This window comes from Bos indicus, chromosome 21 (genome assembly GCF_029378745.1).
Source record: "Bos indicus isolate NIAB-ARS_2022 breed Sahiwal x Tharparkar chromosome 21, NIAB-ARS_B.indTharparkar_mat_pri_1.0, whole genome shotgun sequence".
Taxonomy (NCBI): domain Eukaryota; kingdom Metazoa; phylum Chordata; class Mammalia; order Artiodactyla; family Bovidae; genus Bos; species Bos indicus.
This window is the reverse complement of record NC_091780.1, coordinates 41,729,466-41,744,198: the sequence shown is the minus strand read 5'-3', so window position 1 is coordinate 41,744,198 and position 14,733 is coordinate 41,729,466. Positions and strand designations below refer to the sequence as shown.

At 34.5% G+C, this 14,733-nt stretch overlaps 1 protein-coding gene across 4 annotated transcripts in view; it reads left to right on the top strand.

The window, feature by feature from the left end:
* STRN3 (striatin 3) overlaps positions 1 to 14,733 on the top strand; it is a 107,370-nt gene that overhangs the window by 65,880 nt on the left and 26,757 nt on the right. For 2 of the 4 annotated variants that reach the window (XM_070775982.1, XM_070775984.1), the window contains exons 6-8: positions 2,536 to 2,665; positions 3,853 to 3,994; positions 9,338 to 9,448. In XM_070775982.1, the coding sequence (XP_070632083.1) occupies positions 2,536 to 2,665; positions 3,853 to 3,994; positions 9,338 to 9,448 (383 nt within the window). The remainder of the gene's footprint in view (positions 1 to 2,535; positions 2,666 to 3,852; positions 3,995 to 9,337; positions 9,449 to 14,733) is intronic. The other 2 variants (XM_070775983.1, XM_070775985.1) reach the window with 1 other exon arrangement.

Genomic DNA, 14,733 nt, shown 5'->3' with positions numbered 1-14,733 from the left:
CTGCTGAGTTTTCCAAATTTGCTGGCATTTTGGCAGTTTTTCTTCCAATCCCAAAGAAAGGCAATGCCAAAGAATGCTCAAACTACCACACAATTGCACTTATCTCACATGCTAGTAAAGTAATGCTCAAAATTCTCCAAGCCAGGCTTCAGCACTATGTGAACCGTGAACTTCCTGATGTTCAAGCTGGTTTTAGAAAAGGCAGAGGAACCAGAGATCAAATTGCCAACATCTGCTGGATCATGGAAAAAGCAAGAAAGTTCCAGAAAAACATCTATTTCTGCTTTATTGACTCTGCCAAAGCCTTTGACTGTGTGGATCACTATAAATTGTGGAAAATTCTGAAAGAGATGGGAATACCAGACCACCTCATCTGCCTCTTGAGAAACCTATATGCAGGTCAGGAAGCAACAGTTAGAACTGGACATGGAACCACAGAGTGGTTCCAAATAGGAAAAGGAGTACGTCAAGGCTGTTTATTGTCACCCTGCTTATTTAACTTCTGTGCAGAATACATCATGAGAAACGATGGGCTGGAAGAAGCATAAGCTGGAATCAAGATTGCCAGGAGAAATATCAATAACCTCAGATATGCAGAAGACACCACCCTTAAGGCAGAAAGTGAAGAGGAATTAAAAAGCCTCTTGATGAAAATGAAAGAGGAGAGTGAAAAAGGGCTTAAAGCTCAACATTCAGAAAACGAAGATCATGGCATCTGGTCCCATCACTTCATGGGAAATAGATGGGGAAACAGTGGAAACGGTGTCAGACTTTATTTTGGGGGGCTCCAAAATCACTGCAGATGGTGATTGCAGCCATGAAATTAAAAGACGCTTACTCCTTAGAAGGAAAGTTATGACCAACCTAGATAGCATATTCAGAAGCAGAGACATTACTGCCAAGAAAGGTCCATCTAGTCAAGGCTATGGTTTTTCCAGTGGTCATGTATGGATGTGAGAGTTGGACTGTGAAGAAAGCTGAGCGCCGAAGAATTGATGCTTTTGAACTGTGGTGTAGGAGAAGACTCTTGAGAGTCCCAAGGAGATCCAAGCAGTTCCTTCTAAAGATCAGTCCTGGGTGTTCATTAGGAGGGACTGATGCTCAAGCTCCAATGCTTTGGCCACCTCATGCAAAGAGTTGACTGATTGGAAAAGACTCTGATGCTGGGAGGGATTGGGGTCAGGAGGAGAAGGGGATGACAGAGGATGAGATGGCTGGATGCCATCACTGACTCGATGGACATGAGTTTGAGTAAACTCCGGGAGTTGGTGATGGACAGGGAGTCCTGGTGTGTTGCAATTCATGGGGTCCCAAAGAGTCGGACACGACTGAGTGACAGAACTGAATTGAGTTTAATTCCCACTGGTAAAGAAATTGAAGCCACAGTGTTTAAATGACATGGCCAAATTCAGGCAGCTAGTCAGTGGAAGAATTGAGACTTCCATTGTGAGAGGAGACTATGTTCAGCAGAAGCTTTCACTGTTCTGTTGCAGCCTCTGTTTTTAGACATTTAAATAACTATTTGAAAACTGTTTTTTGTACATAGATGAGGAATTCAGAGTATAGTTTTAAAATGACTTAATAGTATGGATGTGGGAGTTGGACTGTGAAGAAAGCTGAGTGCTGAAGAATTGATGCTTTTGAATTGTGGTGTTGGAGAAGACTCTTGAGAGTCCCTTGGACTGCAGGGAGATCCAACCAGTCCATTCTGAAGGAGATCAGCCCTGGGATTTCTTTGGAGGGAATGATGCTGAAGCTGAAACTCCAGTACTTTGGCCACCTCATGCGAAGAGTTGACTCATTGGAAAAGAGTCTGATGCTGGGAGGGATTGAGGGCAGGAGGAGAAGGGGACGCCAGAGGATGAGATGGCTGAATGGCATCACCGACTCGATGGACTTGAATCTGAGTGCACTCTAGGAATTGATGATGGACAGGGAGGCCTGGCGTACTGCGATTCATGGGGTCACAAAGAGTCGGACATGACTGAGGCTACTGAACTGAACTGAAAAGATTAAAATACATTATGACTGTTAATCAATTGTAAGAGTGGTTTTGAAACACTTGAATGTGTTTCTTTAGTATATTAATAATCCTGTTTTGTAGGTAAGAAAAATCTGTGAAAAGGTTTGGAATGTTCTATGTCTGATTTGCCATTACTTTAAATCTTAGTAGCCTGATAAATTAAACTTCAGTTTTAGTCCTTAAACAAATGTAGAGCTAAAAGAAATGCTGAGTTCAAGTTGCTTAATTACAATAACTTTTATTTTGAGAAATAATACTACATTTGCCTAGTAACTATAGGGTTTTTACTTTGATGCTGTAATTACTTAAAGTATTACTGTTATAGAGACTTAACATCTTTAACTGTAGAACATAAATGATCTTTCATTTTGGGGTAGAATATTTAGGTAATACATTATAAGTAAGTTTTAATTTGAATTTGTCTACTACCTTCAAGTACTGTTTAAAAATAGGAGACAGAAAGAAATATTTATCACTGGGATATTTTGATTCATCTTTTTCCTCTCTTACAGGACTTCTGGTGATGTTCTTGAGACATTCAATTTCTTAGAAAATGCTGATGACAGCGACGAAGAAGAGGAAAATGATATGATTGAAGGCATCCCAGAAGGAAAAGACAAACATCGGATAAATAAACACAAAGTAAGAATTCTTTTTTCTTATTAACTACAATGTATTTAGTCAGTGTGTTTGGAATAGAAAATTTCAAGATGTCTTAAGTTACATTGGAAGTTATTGATGATTTTTTATTATGTCATTTGAAAGTTTTTTATATAGTTCTTACTAAATTACCCTACATATAGTAGAAATTATTATCTACTGTATTATTAACTAATTGGCGAAAAAAGGGTCTGTTTTTGTGGGACTAGTCCAGTGTTTTGAAACTTTTTTTGGGGAAAAAAAAAAACTGTCCTATCACAGTTAAGAATCACTGCTGTAGAGTATCTCTTGAGGTACAGTAAACACGTGATAAGTTGTAACTGATATGGGCTGATATTCCCACCCTGGGTGAGGGAATAAACTAAGAATTGTAAATGTTTGTGTCAACACTCTTCACTCTTTGTTAAGGATTAATGAGTTTTCTTTTGCGTATAACCTGGGAAACACATTGATGTATTTTAGTGTTGATACAGAGTATTTATAAGAGCAAAAATAGATTAGATGATCCATGTGTGAATTATCATAGTAGTGTACAGTATTTCAACTGTGGTTTTGAATTCCATTGTAGTTCTTTGCGATTTTACAGTAATGTGGGGAAAATTCCAGTTTTCCTCAAAAGCTTCCAGTCTGTAAAAGCAGTTTTCAGCCTGTATGCCACATACTCATGTGAAACATGGGTGAACAGACGTTCTGATTTTTTTTTTTGGTTGTTGTTTTTCTGAGAATCATTACTATAAATTCCACAGCTATTGACTTGCATTACTGTCCTTATTAACTATTGCCGTATCTTTATGAGTTATGGACGATAGGTGCAGTTCTCAGTGAATGAGGTCAATTCAATACAACATACTGGAATGTAAGTGACTGCACAGGTCTTTAATAGAGTTACCTCTAAATCTTTTGTAATTAGAGACGTTCTTTGTGAGGATAATCATATTTGAAGATCAAGATTTTAACCATTCTTACTGCCACATTACTTGCATCACACTGCAGACCACTATTGACAAACCATTTTTTGAGATTGTTGAACTCTCTGGAAAATCTTAAGATTTTTGTTTCTAAATAACCTAAAAATGGGAGTGCAAAAGTAAAGATAATTGTGTGAAAACATAAAGGATACCTTTACAGTTTATCATAAAGGTAATTCTTGGCTTGTGTTCCCTTTATAGATAGGTAATGAAGGCTTAGCTGCTGACCTAACTGATGATCCTGATACTGAGGAAGCACTGAAAGAATTTGATTTTTTAGTAACTGCTGAAGATGGTGAAGGAGCTGGAGAAGCACGAAGTTCAGGGGATGGCACAGAATGGGGTAAGGTGATAAAGAAATACGGGGGTGGGAAAACATCTAGGCCTTAAAGATGTATTTTACTAAATATTGTATGTGGAATGTGTGTATCTGAATGTATGCCGGCAGTTAAACTGAGAGCAAGGAGAAAAGTGGTATTCAATAATTTCAGAGTATTTTGCATCAGTTTATTTAGATTTGGTGGCTAAACTGTTTAATATATGGCTTTTGTTGAATTTTGATTTTTGAAATTTGTCTTGATTTAAAGTTGAAACGTTCAGTTAATTTAGAAATTCAGTTCCTTTCTTCTTAGCAGATTTTTTTTTTAAGCGTGTACACAGTTTTAAACATTCCCATGATTTAATTTGGTAATAGATGTGGGTTTCAAGAAGGTGACTCTCTTCGGTATGCCTGTATGGTATACCTGATCAGATAATACCATACAGGCATACTAAAGAGAGTCATCTTCTTGAAACCCACATCCATTGGGTTGCCAATAGTCAGACATGACTGAGCTCGCATACACACAGTAAAGCTATTAATTCTGAATAATAGCTCTATAATGAACAAGATTTATTGACACTATTAAACTTTATTACATATAACATTCACTGTACAAACGTGTTAAGAGCCTAGCCTTTGGAAGTGATCTACTGCTAATAATAATCCAGCTATAACTAAAAGGGTTAAAACAATTCTATTTATACAGGGTTTAAAAGGCCCATTAGAAAGTAAAATAAAAAGTGTACAAAGAATTTTAAGATAATAGCTGAGGTCCAGTGTGATGTTTCAATTAAAAATGTTCATTCTGTACTTATGGCTGATTTCATATTGTATGGCAGAAATCACAACATGGTTCAACAATTATCCTCAGTTAAAAATAAATTTTAAAAACATGTTAATAATAGACACACCAAAAAAAGTTCATTCAGTCAACATTTAATACCAACATATTCCTGGTAGGGAGAACTCAGCTTTATTGGAGAAGGGTACTAAGTATTTTAATGCATATTTCACATGAATACCAAAATTGCTTAGTTACTAGCACGAGGAATTATCACTAGATTTTTAAAAACTACTTTGGTGATAAGGAGACACACTTCAGTTTATAAAAATGCCTCATGTATATATTTAAGCTGAATATTGCTAATAGCCGGAGAGACAGAACCTGAGAGAGAACGTTTATTGACTGTCCTGATACAAATTGATTACTTAAAAGGTCTGGATTTTATTATCAGCATTCTCTTTGTTTATGATTGTCAAGCCTGATTTTTCAGATCTTAACTTCTCCTAAGTGGAGGGAGAGGAGGCCTATTAATTGAAAATTAAAAAAAAATAATTGCTACAATTGTCTTCTAGACTTTGAATATACATTTTTGTGCTTACTCTTTGAAAATTGCTAAGTTACAGAAGTTTACCCTTCTTAAGAATTAGTCTTGCTCAAGAGGACAGTAAAAATATCTAATTTTCTTCTTTCTTTACTGTGCAACCTATCAATGTTGGAAATACCTTATTTTTCCCAATAGTTTCTAAAGTACTATTTATTTTTTTCTAGATTTAAAAATAATTATAGAAATATATTTAAATTATATAAATATTTAACTATCTTATAATTCATTTGGTTTTTTTGGAGGTTTAGAACCCACAGATAGATACATGTATAGAAGAAAATTAAAAATCATCAGTAACAATGCTATGTAGAGAGAACCATGATTAACATTTATATCTGTGTGTATTTAGCAGGATTTTGCTGTGTGCTGGTTTATAACCCACACTTCCACTTATTATTCTTCTATGACATCATTTTTAATAAGTGCATAATATTCTGTCATTATGTTCGATTATTTATTTATCTGGGCACTAATGATGCTCGTTTAGATTATGAAAGGGAGAAAAAAAGATCGAAAGCAGTTTTCAAACATTTGTGTAGCTAAATCTTGGCACATTTCCATTCTTACTCTCTTCACCTAAAATTGCTGGAAGTTTAACTCTCCATCAGAAGAATATATAAAAATTTCAGGAATTTAATTTGTATAAAATGGCATTACTTCTGTCATAAAAAGTGTGCAGTTGATTAGTCCTTCTGTCCAAAAACTTTTGACTGCAGAGCAGTTTCAAGAGAGGACCTAATTATGACTGTCGATACTTTTATTTACTTCTGCTTATTAATATTTGAGAATGACCTGAATCTTTTTGTGTAATGGAAGTAACCAACAAAGTCTCTTCCTTCCAGACAAGTCTAAAGTATCTTTAAAGCATTTTAAGTTCTTAAGACAGAAAGGACTCTGTTAAGAACAAAATAGTTCAAATAATTTCTTTCCCTAAGAAATGAAAACTATCACAAAATCTATGCAGGGTTTTTTTTATAAGGGATCTATGCAGTGATTTTGAATTTTTCATTTTTACTCAATAGGTATCAGGTTTTTTTTTCCAAAGCAAAGAGGCTGAATATTCAAATATCCCTTTATATTTATTTACTTAAAAGTTGAGTTTACTTACAAATGGGAAAGTGATTTTCAGATTTAAGTTACTGGGTAAAGACAGATTTTTTTTTTTCTTTCTAAATAGTGTGTCATAATAAAACATCCCTGTATTCACCCACTTGGGATAATCTGTGTTATTTTTATTTTGTATACTAGCATAGTACACACATAATCTCTGATTTTGAATTCTTTTGTTCTATGAAACCACTCCTTTTTAGAAAGCTTTTAAATCTTTTTTGTCTGTCAGGGTAGTTTGGGTTTAATTTTAATAGTTCTTAATTCTTGGCATAATCAGAAATATTGGTGAGCATTTCTAATTTTGCTAAACATTTTAAAGATGTTTAGTTATTGTCTGCTACACTTTGAAACTGTGGTCTGTAGAATTTATAGGGCTACAAAATACTATTTAAATGGATAAAGTACTAAATATTTGAATAAAATTAGTTTCAAGTTTATGGTAGATTTAATTCCTTTGCTTTGGTAGTTAGAATCACCACAATAGAATTTTAGGCTTTTGTGGTTTTGAGTTGTCAAGGATCAATTTTTTTGTGTATATTTGTGTTTTCTTATTAAAAAAAGTTCCCCTAACTTATTCAACCTCATTTCTTGGTATTTTTTCCCCCTAGATTTTTTTAAAACAGCATTAGTATGTAGAAGATTATGCTGCCTCTTCCTTTTTGCTCGTAACTATTTCTTATAAGCAATATCAAATCAGCTGTTACTTACCAGGCAAGTTTCAGGATGTTTGTGCACATATGCATTCACCAACCTGTTCTCTGCACTGCCTTAAGTTTACCTTTGTTTCCTAGATTCAAGTTTATCTTGCAAGTAATATTTCTGTTTTTCATAAGCTTATCGTTTTTTACTCCCTTTGCTTTCTCACTTCACTACCCTTTGCTACTCCAGTTAGAGCATTCACAGCTTTACTTTTTATACAGAGGACTTTTAAAAAACTCCTGTTTGATTTCATGTGTAAAGTTTATACCACTGAAGGTCTTTGTTGTTGTTTCTATGAGGTTAGCAAAATTTGCTCCAAATGTGTCAGTTTGTCCCTTTTAAAAATAAGAATTACTAGCTTTATTAAAATGAGCATAAAGCAATTAATTCTTTAGATCACATTTTTCTTAGCATATTAGATAAATTGACAGAACTATTCTTGATATAAATAGTTTTCAGGAAATTCATGAGTAGAGTACAGGAAAAGTGAAATTTCTCTTTAAATCAGTGTTACGACAGTATTACAGTTTGCAGATTTGAAAATCATATGTGTAGATTTTAGGCTTTGATAACCTAGTTTCAACTAATTCAAGTTAGCATATTAAAGTTTTGAGTTTAACTTTTTACACACTGACTACCTAAGATCATAGTACCATAAGGTAGAAAATGATGGCTGTTTTAGTAGGTACAGAAAACTGTACCCCAAGGTACAGAAAACTGAATTTCTGGGTACCCTTTTTCTTTTTCCGCCTAAGAGGCTTGCAGAATCTTAATTCTGACCAGGAATCAAACTTTACAGGCAGTGAAAGCGCCAAGTCCTAACCACTGAACGGCCAAGGAATTACCCTGTGTACCATTTAAATATGAGGATCTTTTATGTTTGCTACAAATAACTGTCTATAAGGAAAAAAGATGTTTTTTGTGTCCACCGTACATTGAGGCCTATGGAGTTTATAAGTCTTATAAGCCAGAAATATAATAAGTTATCAAAAATTGTGAAAGTGTATTTTCTCTAAAATCTCCCTTTTATATCAGTCTTCTTGATTGACTTAGCTTACGTGTTTTGGCATAATTTTTATTTAGTAACAGGGTTATGTAAACTGACTCTTCGTTGATCTTTAACAGAATGTTAAACTTCCAAATAACAGCTTTAAACTTAAGAAGTAACAGTTTAAAACTTAAAAGATGGAAAAGCCTTTAATATCTAAAATAATTCAAATAGACATATTTTTGTTTTGCTTTATTTTTAATGCTGTTTTCCTCTAGTATTCTATAGGGTAAATTTTTTATAGGTACAGGTATTTACTTAAAACAAATATGGATTTGTTTATTCAGCTAAAATAGCTGAAGTACCATCTGTAACAGATGTACAGCGATGTATGTTTTCACTTCTCCATGCTTGTCACTGCTTTTATCTTACCCTAAAAATATCAACTCTTAAAAAGTTCTTCAGTGGAATTTGAGTTTTTTTTGTTTGTTTTTTTTTTTTTTTTTTGCTAATCTTAGTTGTAGACCAATGGAAGAAGGTAATGAGATGTTGAACTGTTTGGATGGGGTCGGGGCAGAGGTGGGATTCTCTGAATGCTTTGTATGGATTATTTGAGACATATTTTCGAATTACATGTATGTATTATATTGGACTAGAATGCCTCTCCATTAGTACAGTTATCTTGTGCATGCAGAATCAATGTGACAGAAGGTGCATGAATATTTTCATCAATAAAACAGCACTGACCTTTCCAGCTTGCACTTTTTTGAGTAGTTCGCATGTAATTCATTCATTTGCTTTTATGATGCTGGCTGAATAATTTTTTATTAACATTTTTATAAAGATGCAGTGATCTAATTTTTGTAACATTAGATTTCTAATGTCAGTCCATTGTAAAAATATCAGTTACCACAAGAATAATAACCTTCAAATTTGTAATTCATAGAAGTGAAGCACCATTTAACTATTGTTTGTAGTACTAATGTTTAGAAACTTATGAGATGGGCTTTCAGAGTTTGACTTGTGAATACCAAAACTGAGACTGCACCTTTAAAGTATTTTGAGTATATACTGTCAGTACATTTTTATTATGATTATATAAAGCTATAACAGTTTATTGCCAACAGCTTGCATTGCCAACTGCTGATTTTTTTTCTTTTAATAATATGCTGCATGTAGATAAAGATGACCTCTCCCCAACTACTGAGGTTTGGGATGTAGACCAGGGACTAATAAGTAAACTGAAGGAACAGTACAAGAAGGAACGAAAGGGGAAGAAAGGGGTGAAGAGTAAGTGCAGATTCTATTATAATTTTTGTGTTCCAACCTTTGAGAAAAAAAAATTTTTCAATTCTGATTTTTTGTCTTCTTTATGTTTCATACAAGGGGCAACTAACTTTAAACTTTGTCTGTTGTATATTTGAAATTTATTTGAATATAATTTAGGAGGTATTATGGGAAAATCAAGTGGGATATTATTTTAAATATATGGATAAGGATGAAGCAAAGATTTTAAGGTTTTTGTCTGTATTTTAAACTTTAAAAAGTTTGCAGAACTCTAAGGAATATTGGCCTTCAGATGAAAAATAATAGAAATTTGTTTAAAAGGAAGAAAGTATAAATTTCTCTATTTTTGATAGAGTATTACTGCTGTAACTAGGTCTTATCCAGGTTACATTTCTTAGTTTCTTAGAATTCTGAAATACAGTGAATGGGAAAGCCCTTTCCATAGTTTGTACTGTCTGCTTTTAAGCCAACCACAAACAATAACAGTAGCAAAAGAAAAAAAGCTCTCCTAGGTAGTATTTTTGGTAGAGTAAGGTCTGGGGAGTAAGCTAGTGGTGGCAGTAGGGTTTGTTTGGTTAATAGCTAAGTAGCTTTGGGTGCCTTGTTATATTTTTCACAATTAATATCTTGACCAATGTATTTTGAAAGTATATATTTAGCTACAGCACCTCTCAACGAAGTAATTCATTTCCATTTTATGAATCAGGCTTAAGAACAGCCACGTGAAAATCGTCTTCAGACCTAAAAATATTGAATGAAGAAACTGAAATTATTTTGAACTGGCTGGCCATTGATTCCTCTAGTCTAACTTTTTCGACTGTGTCTAGGAGAAAACAGTAGATGACAATGGCAAAAACCATATAGACATTCTTTTGCGTTCCTTTCTCTGGTGACAGAAATATTAGTGTATGAAATGGCAGTTGCAGTGGAAAAGGGTATAAATTTCCTCCAGTAAAGCAGTTTTTGAGTGGTTTAATGTCTTGTAGAGGAAAATAAGGAGTTTTGGAAATTTTACCTGTTATGCACTTTTCTTTTATAACCCTATGCTAATTTATGTTGTTGCATGTGAATACAAACTGTTCTCTAAGAAATTTCTTACTGTACATTGAATTGCTTAGTGTATTTAAAGATGTTTAATGCTGGGCAGGGACTGTGTTTCAGCTTTAACATCTCTTCCCTATATAATTAATGCATGTTGAGTATAAAAATACTTTTGCATGATTGAGCATTGTAATATAGATGCCATGACATTAGAATTTTAGGGTTTAGATTTTTTTTTTAAAGAAATGAAGTAATTTACTTAAATATTAGGTTACTTATTTTGTGTATGTTATTCATAAACTGACTTACATGCTGAAGATTTCTTTAGAAAATGTTAGGTAGTGTTGCTTTTAATTTCAAATATAGACACCCCATTTTTTTCCTGATAGAATGTTTAGATCTCTATCTGTTGCTGCTGTTTAGTTGCTAAGTCGTGTCCAACACTTTTGTGACCCCATGGACTGTAGCCTGCCAGGCTCCTCTGTCCACAGGACGTCCTAGGCAAGAATGCTGGAATGGGTTGCCGTGTCCTTCTCCAGGGGATCTTCCCGACTCAGGGATCGAATCTGTGTCTCCTGCATTGGCAGGAGGATTTTTTACTACTGAACCACCCGGGTTTTTGGTTTGGTTTTGTTTTTTACATAAATTGAAGGTTTCTGGCAACCCTGCTTTTTTTTAATGAGTAGAGTATTTTTAATTAAGACATGTACTTTTTTTTAAAGGTGTAATGCTATTGCATACTTGGTACATTATAGTGTACACATAACTTTTTTTTAAGTATTTATTTGTTTTTGGCTGCACCAGGTCTTACATGTGCGATGTTCATTCTTCCTTGCGGTATGTGGGATTTTTAGTTCCAGCATGCAGGATCTAGTTCCCTGATCAGGGATCAAACCCAGGCCCTCTGCCTTGGGAGCGAAGAGTTTCAGCCACTAGACCACCAGGGAAGTCCCAACACATAACTTTTATATGCATTAGGAAACCAAAAAAATTTGTGTGACTCGTTTTATTGTGACTGAACCCTCAACATCTCCAAGGTATGTCCATTTCTTTTTGAGGTTTAGAAAGAAGATATAAGTCAACTTAAGGTTTTTTTTCTTTTAGGTTTTACATTTTTCTAAAATTGTTTTTTATTGAAAAAAATACCTGTTTAAGAACTGTTAGAAACTGATAAACTGAAACTAAAGTCTAAAATTCTCATACAATTTTAATTAATTTTATTTAGTAGGATCATAATATACAGTTTTGTTATTTGCCTACTCAGCTAACAATTCACAGAAAATATCCTTTCATGTCAATAAATATTTTGCCATACAACATTTTCAATTGTTCAACTTTAACATTTTAAACATTAACTTTAACATTAACATTGTTAAACAATAACTTGTTTAACATTTTCATTTGTTTAACTTTCTTTAAACAAATCTACCCTGTTGTCAAACAGAATATTTCAGAACCTGATATGAGAAATGGGTAAAAGGGAACTACTGTGATTAAATCAGGAGCTGGCGACCTCAGATTCATGCCCTGAGGTTTTCTTATCAAAATGTGCACCGTGTTATTCAACCAATCCCCTTTAATTTTTATTTTGTGTCTGTTTTAAAATGAGCTGCTGCTGCTGCTGCTAAGTCACTTCAGTCGTGTCCGACTCTGTGTGACCCCATAGATGGCAGCCCACCAGGCTCCCCCATCCCTGGGATTCTCCAGGCAAGAACACCGGAGTGGGTTGCCATTTCCTTCTCCAGTGCATGAAAGTGAAAAGTGAAAGTGAAGTCGCTTAGTCGTGTCTGACTCTTAGCAACCCCATGGACTGCAGCCTACCAGGCTCCTCCATCCATGGGATTTTCCAGGCAAGAGTACTGGAGTAGGGTGCCATTGCCTTCTCCGTAAAATGAGCTAACTTTGTTTAAATAGCCATAACTTTGTTTAAATAGCCATAGAAGTAATATATGCTTAATGTAAGTATTATATAGAGACACAAAAAAGTAAAAATCACTTGCAGTTCAATAACTCAGAAATTATATTTGGCATATATTCTTCCAGCTTTTTCTGAATGTTTTTATACATAAACCTCCTTTAACAATTTGCAACAAGAATATCATTGTTTTTAACTCATTTTTCCTTAATATTCATTAGATTAGATGACAAGTTTGACTGGTTAGATAGTATTGCATTTTGTGGATTTATTCTAGCCTCCATTAGTTAATCCATTAGATTGTTTCTCATTTTTAGTGTTTCTGTGAACACCAGTGCTTTTAAGGTTACCCATTTATGTAGATAAAAAGATGAGATTTCCAACAGTGTCTCAGGAATGAATAATTTTGAAATAATTGTTTCTTTTTACACTTCTTTGTGAATTAGTTAAAAACTTTCTACTCTTAAACATAGAGTTCACTGTAAAAATGTTGGCTTTGAATCCCTGCTGAGGATTTTTCTTTTAAATTTTTCTTTAAATTTGTGGGTAGTAAATTTAGGTCTTAATCTAGGTGGAATACCATATTAGTGCTAAGATACAGTTTTTCATGAAAAGATTGAATTCATGAAATTTACTTAGCATTTTTATTATCTGTTTTCATTGGATTTTCTGATGTTTTCCCAGATGTGGCTTTGTATAATAAGTTAGACTGATTTATAAACTGTAGCCTTTTCTTTTTTTCCTTTATTCCAAAGTGTGAGTTAGTCATACCTTTTGGATCATAGCACTCAGTTTCTACAGATTTTTCCAGCTTCTTAGAAGAAAATTATTTGCTTAACTTTAGCACGTGAATTCAGCAGATGTAATCCAATCTAAATGCCTTTTTTTTTTTTTTTAAATGGGGAAAAGTGGCAAGAATGCCAGCCTTTTAACTTTGTAAAGTCTCAACCATGATTTGACTCTTAAATGGAAAGGGTTCTGAAATCAGAATCCAGGTACGTAATGTTTATCTGTCTTCCAGCTTGTTCACTGAGCTACTTCACTTTCACTTTTCACTTTCATGCATTGGAGAAGGAAATGGCAACCCACTCCAGTGTTCTTGCCTGGAGAATCCCAGGGATGGGGGAGCCTGGTGGGCTGCCATCTATGGGGTCACACAGAAGAGTCAGACACGACTGAAGCGACTTAACAGCAGCTTGTTCACTCCATTTCACCCTTCTTTTTTCCTACCTTAGGCAAAAGGAATGACTTAACAGTGAACAGCCTTGCCTTGGACTGTAAACACAATTCAGTATTAATTTCTTTCTGACATACGCTTTTTCAATTAGTATTTCTAAAGATGAAGACCATGAAACTAAAGAGACTTGTTACAGTTATTTTGGTCTCAAGCTTCAGAAGAGTTAAGCTTCCTTTTCCTTGTAACATTTTCTTTTGACATAACTTCAAACTTAAGGAAAAGTTATAAGAATTTCATGCACTTTCACACAATTTCTTTAAATGTTAAAATTTTACTACATTTGCTTCATCCTCTTGTCTCTTTAAATATGTACTTTTATTATTTTGAACACTTCAGAAAACTGAGTAAGTAGTAGACATGTTGTTCCTTAGATACTTCAGTGTGAGTTTGGTCAGTTCAGTCACTCAGTCTTGTCCGACTCTTTGCAACCCCATGAACTGCAGCACACCAGGCCTCCCTGTCCATCACCAACTCCAGGAGTTCACCCAGACTCACATCCATCGAGTCGGTGATGCCATCCAGCCATCTCATCCTCTGTCCTCCCCTTCTCCTCCTGCCCCCAATCCCTCCCAGCATCAGAGTCTTTTCCAATGAGTCAACTCTTCGCATGAGGTGGCCACAGTACTGGAGTTTCAGCTTTAGCATCATTCCCTCCAAAGAAATCCCAGGGTTGATATCCTTTAGAATGGACTGGTTGGATCTCCTTGCAGTCCAAGGGACTCTCAAGAGTCTTCTCCAACACCACAGTTCAAAAGCATCAGTTACCTTACCACAAATGCATTCTCTTATGTGACCACAGTACAATGGTGGAAATGAGGGAATTAACTGATACAATACTATTATCAAATCTAAAACTTTGTTTTCTGTCATCTTTAAATATGTTCTAAGCTTTCTGTAATTGGGGAAGAAAGTGAAGGGGAGTTCTGAGTTAATCTTTTGTTAAAATCTTTGATAGGACTTTTCTAGCTTTCTGTGGTGTCTCTTTTTTTGCTGTATTTCATGTATAAGTAAAAGCATGTAAATCAGTAACAAATCACAGTGTGTATAGCAGCTGAAATAAGGGTAAAACATCTGAAGTTTGGAACCTTTATTTAG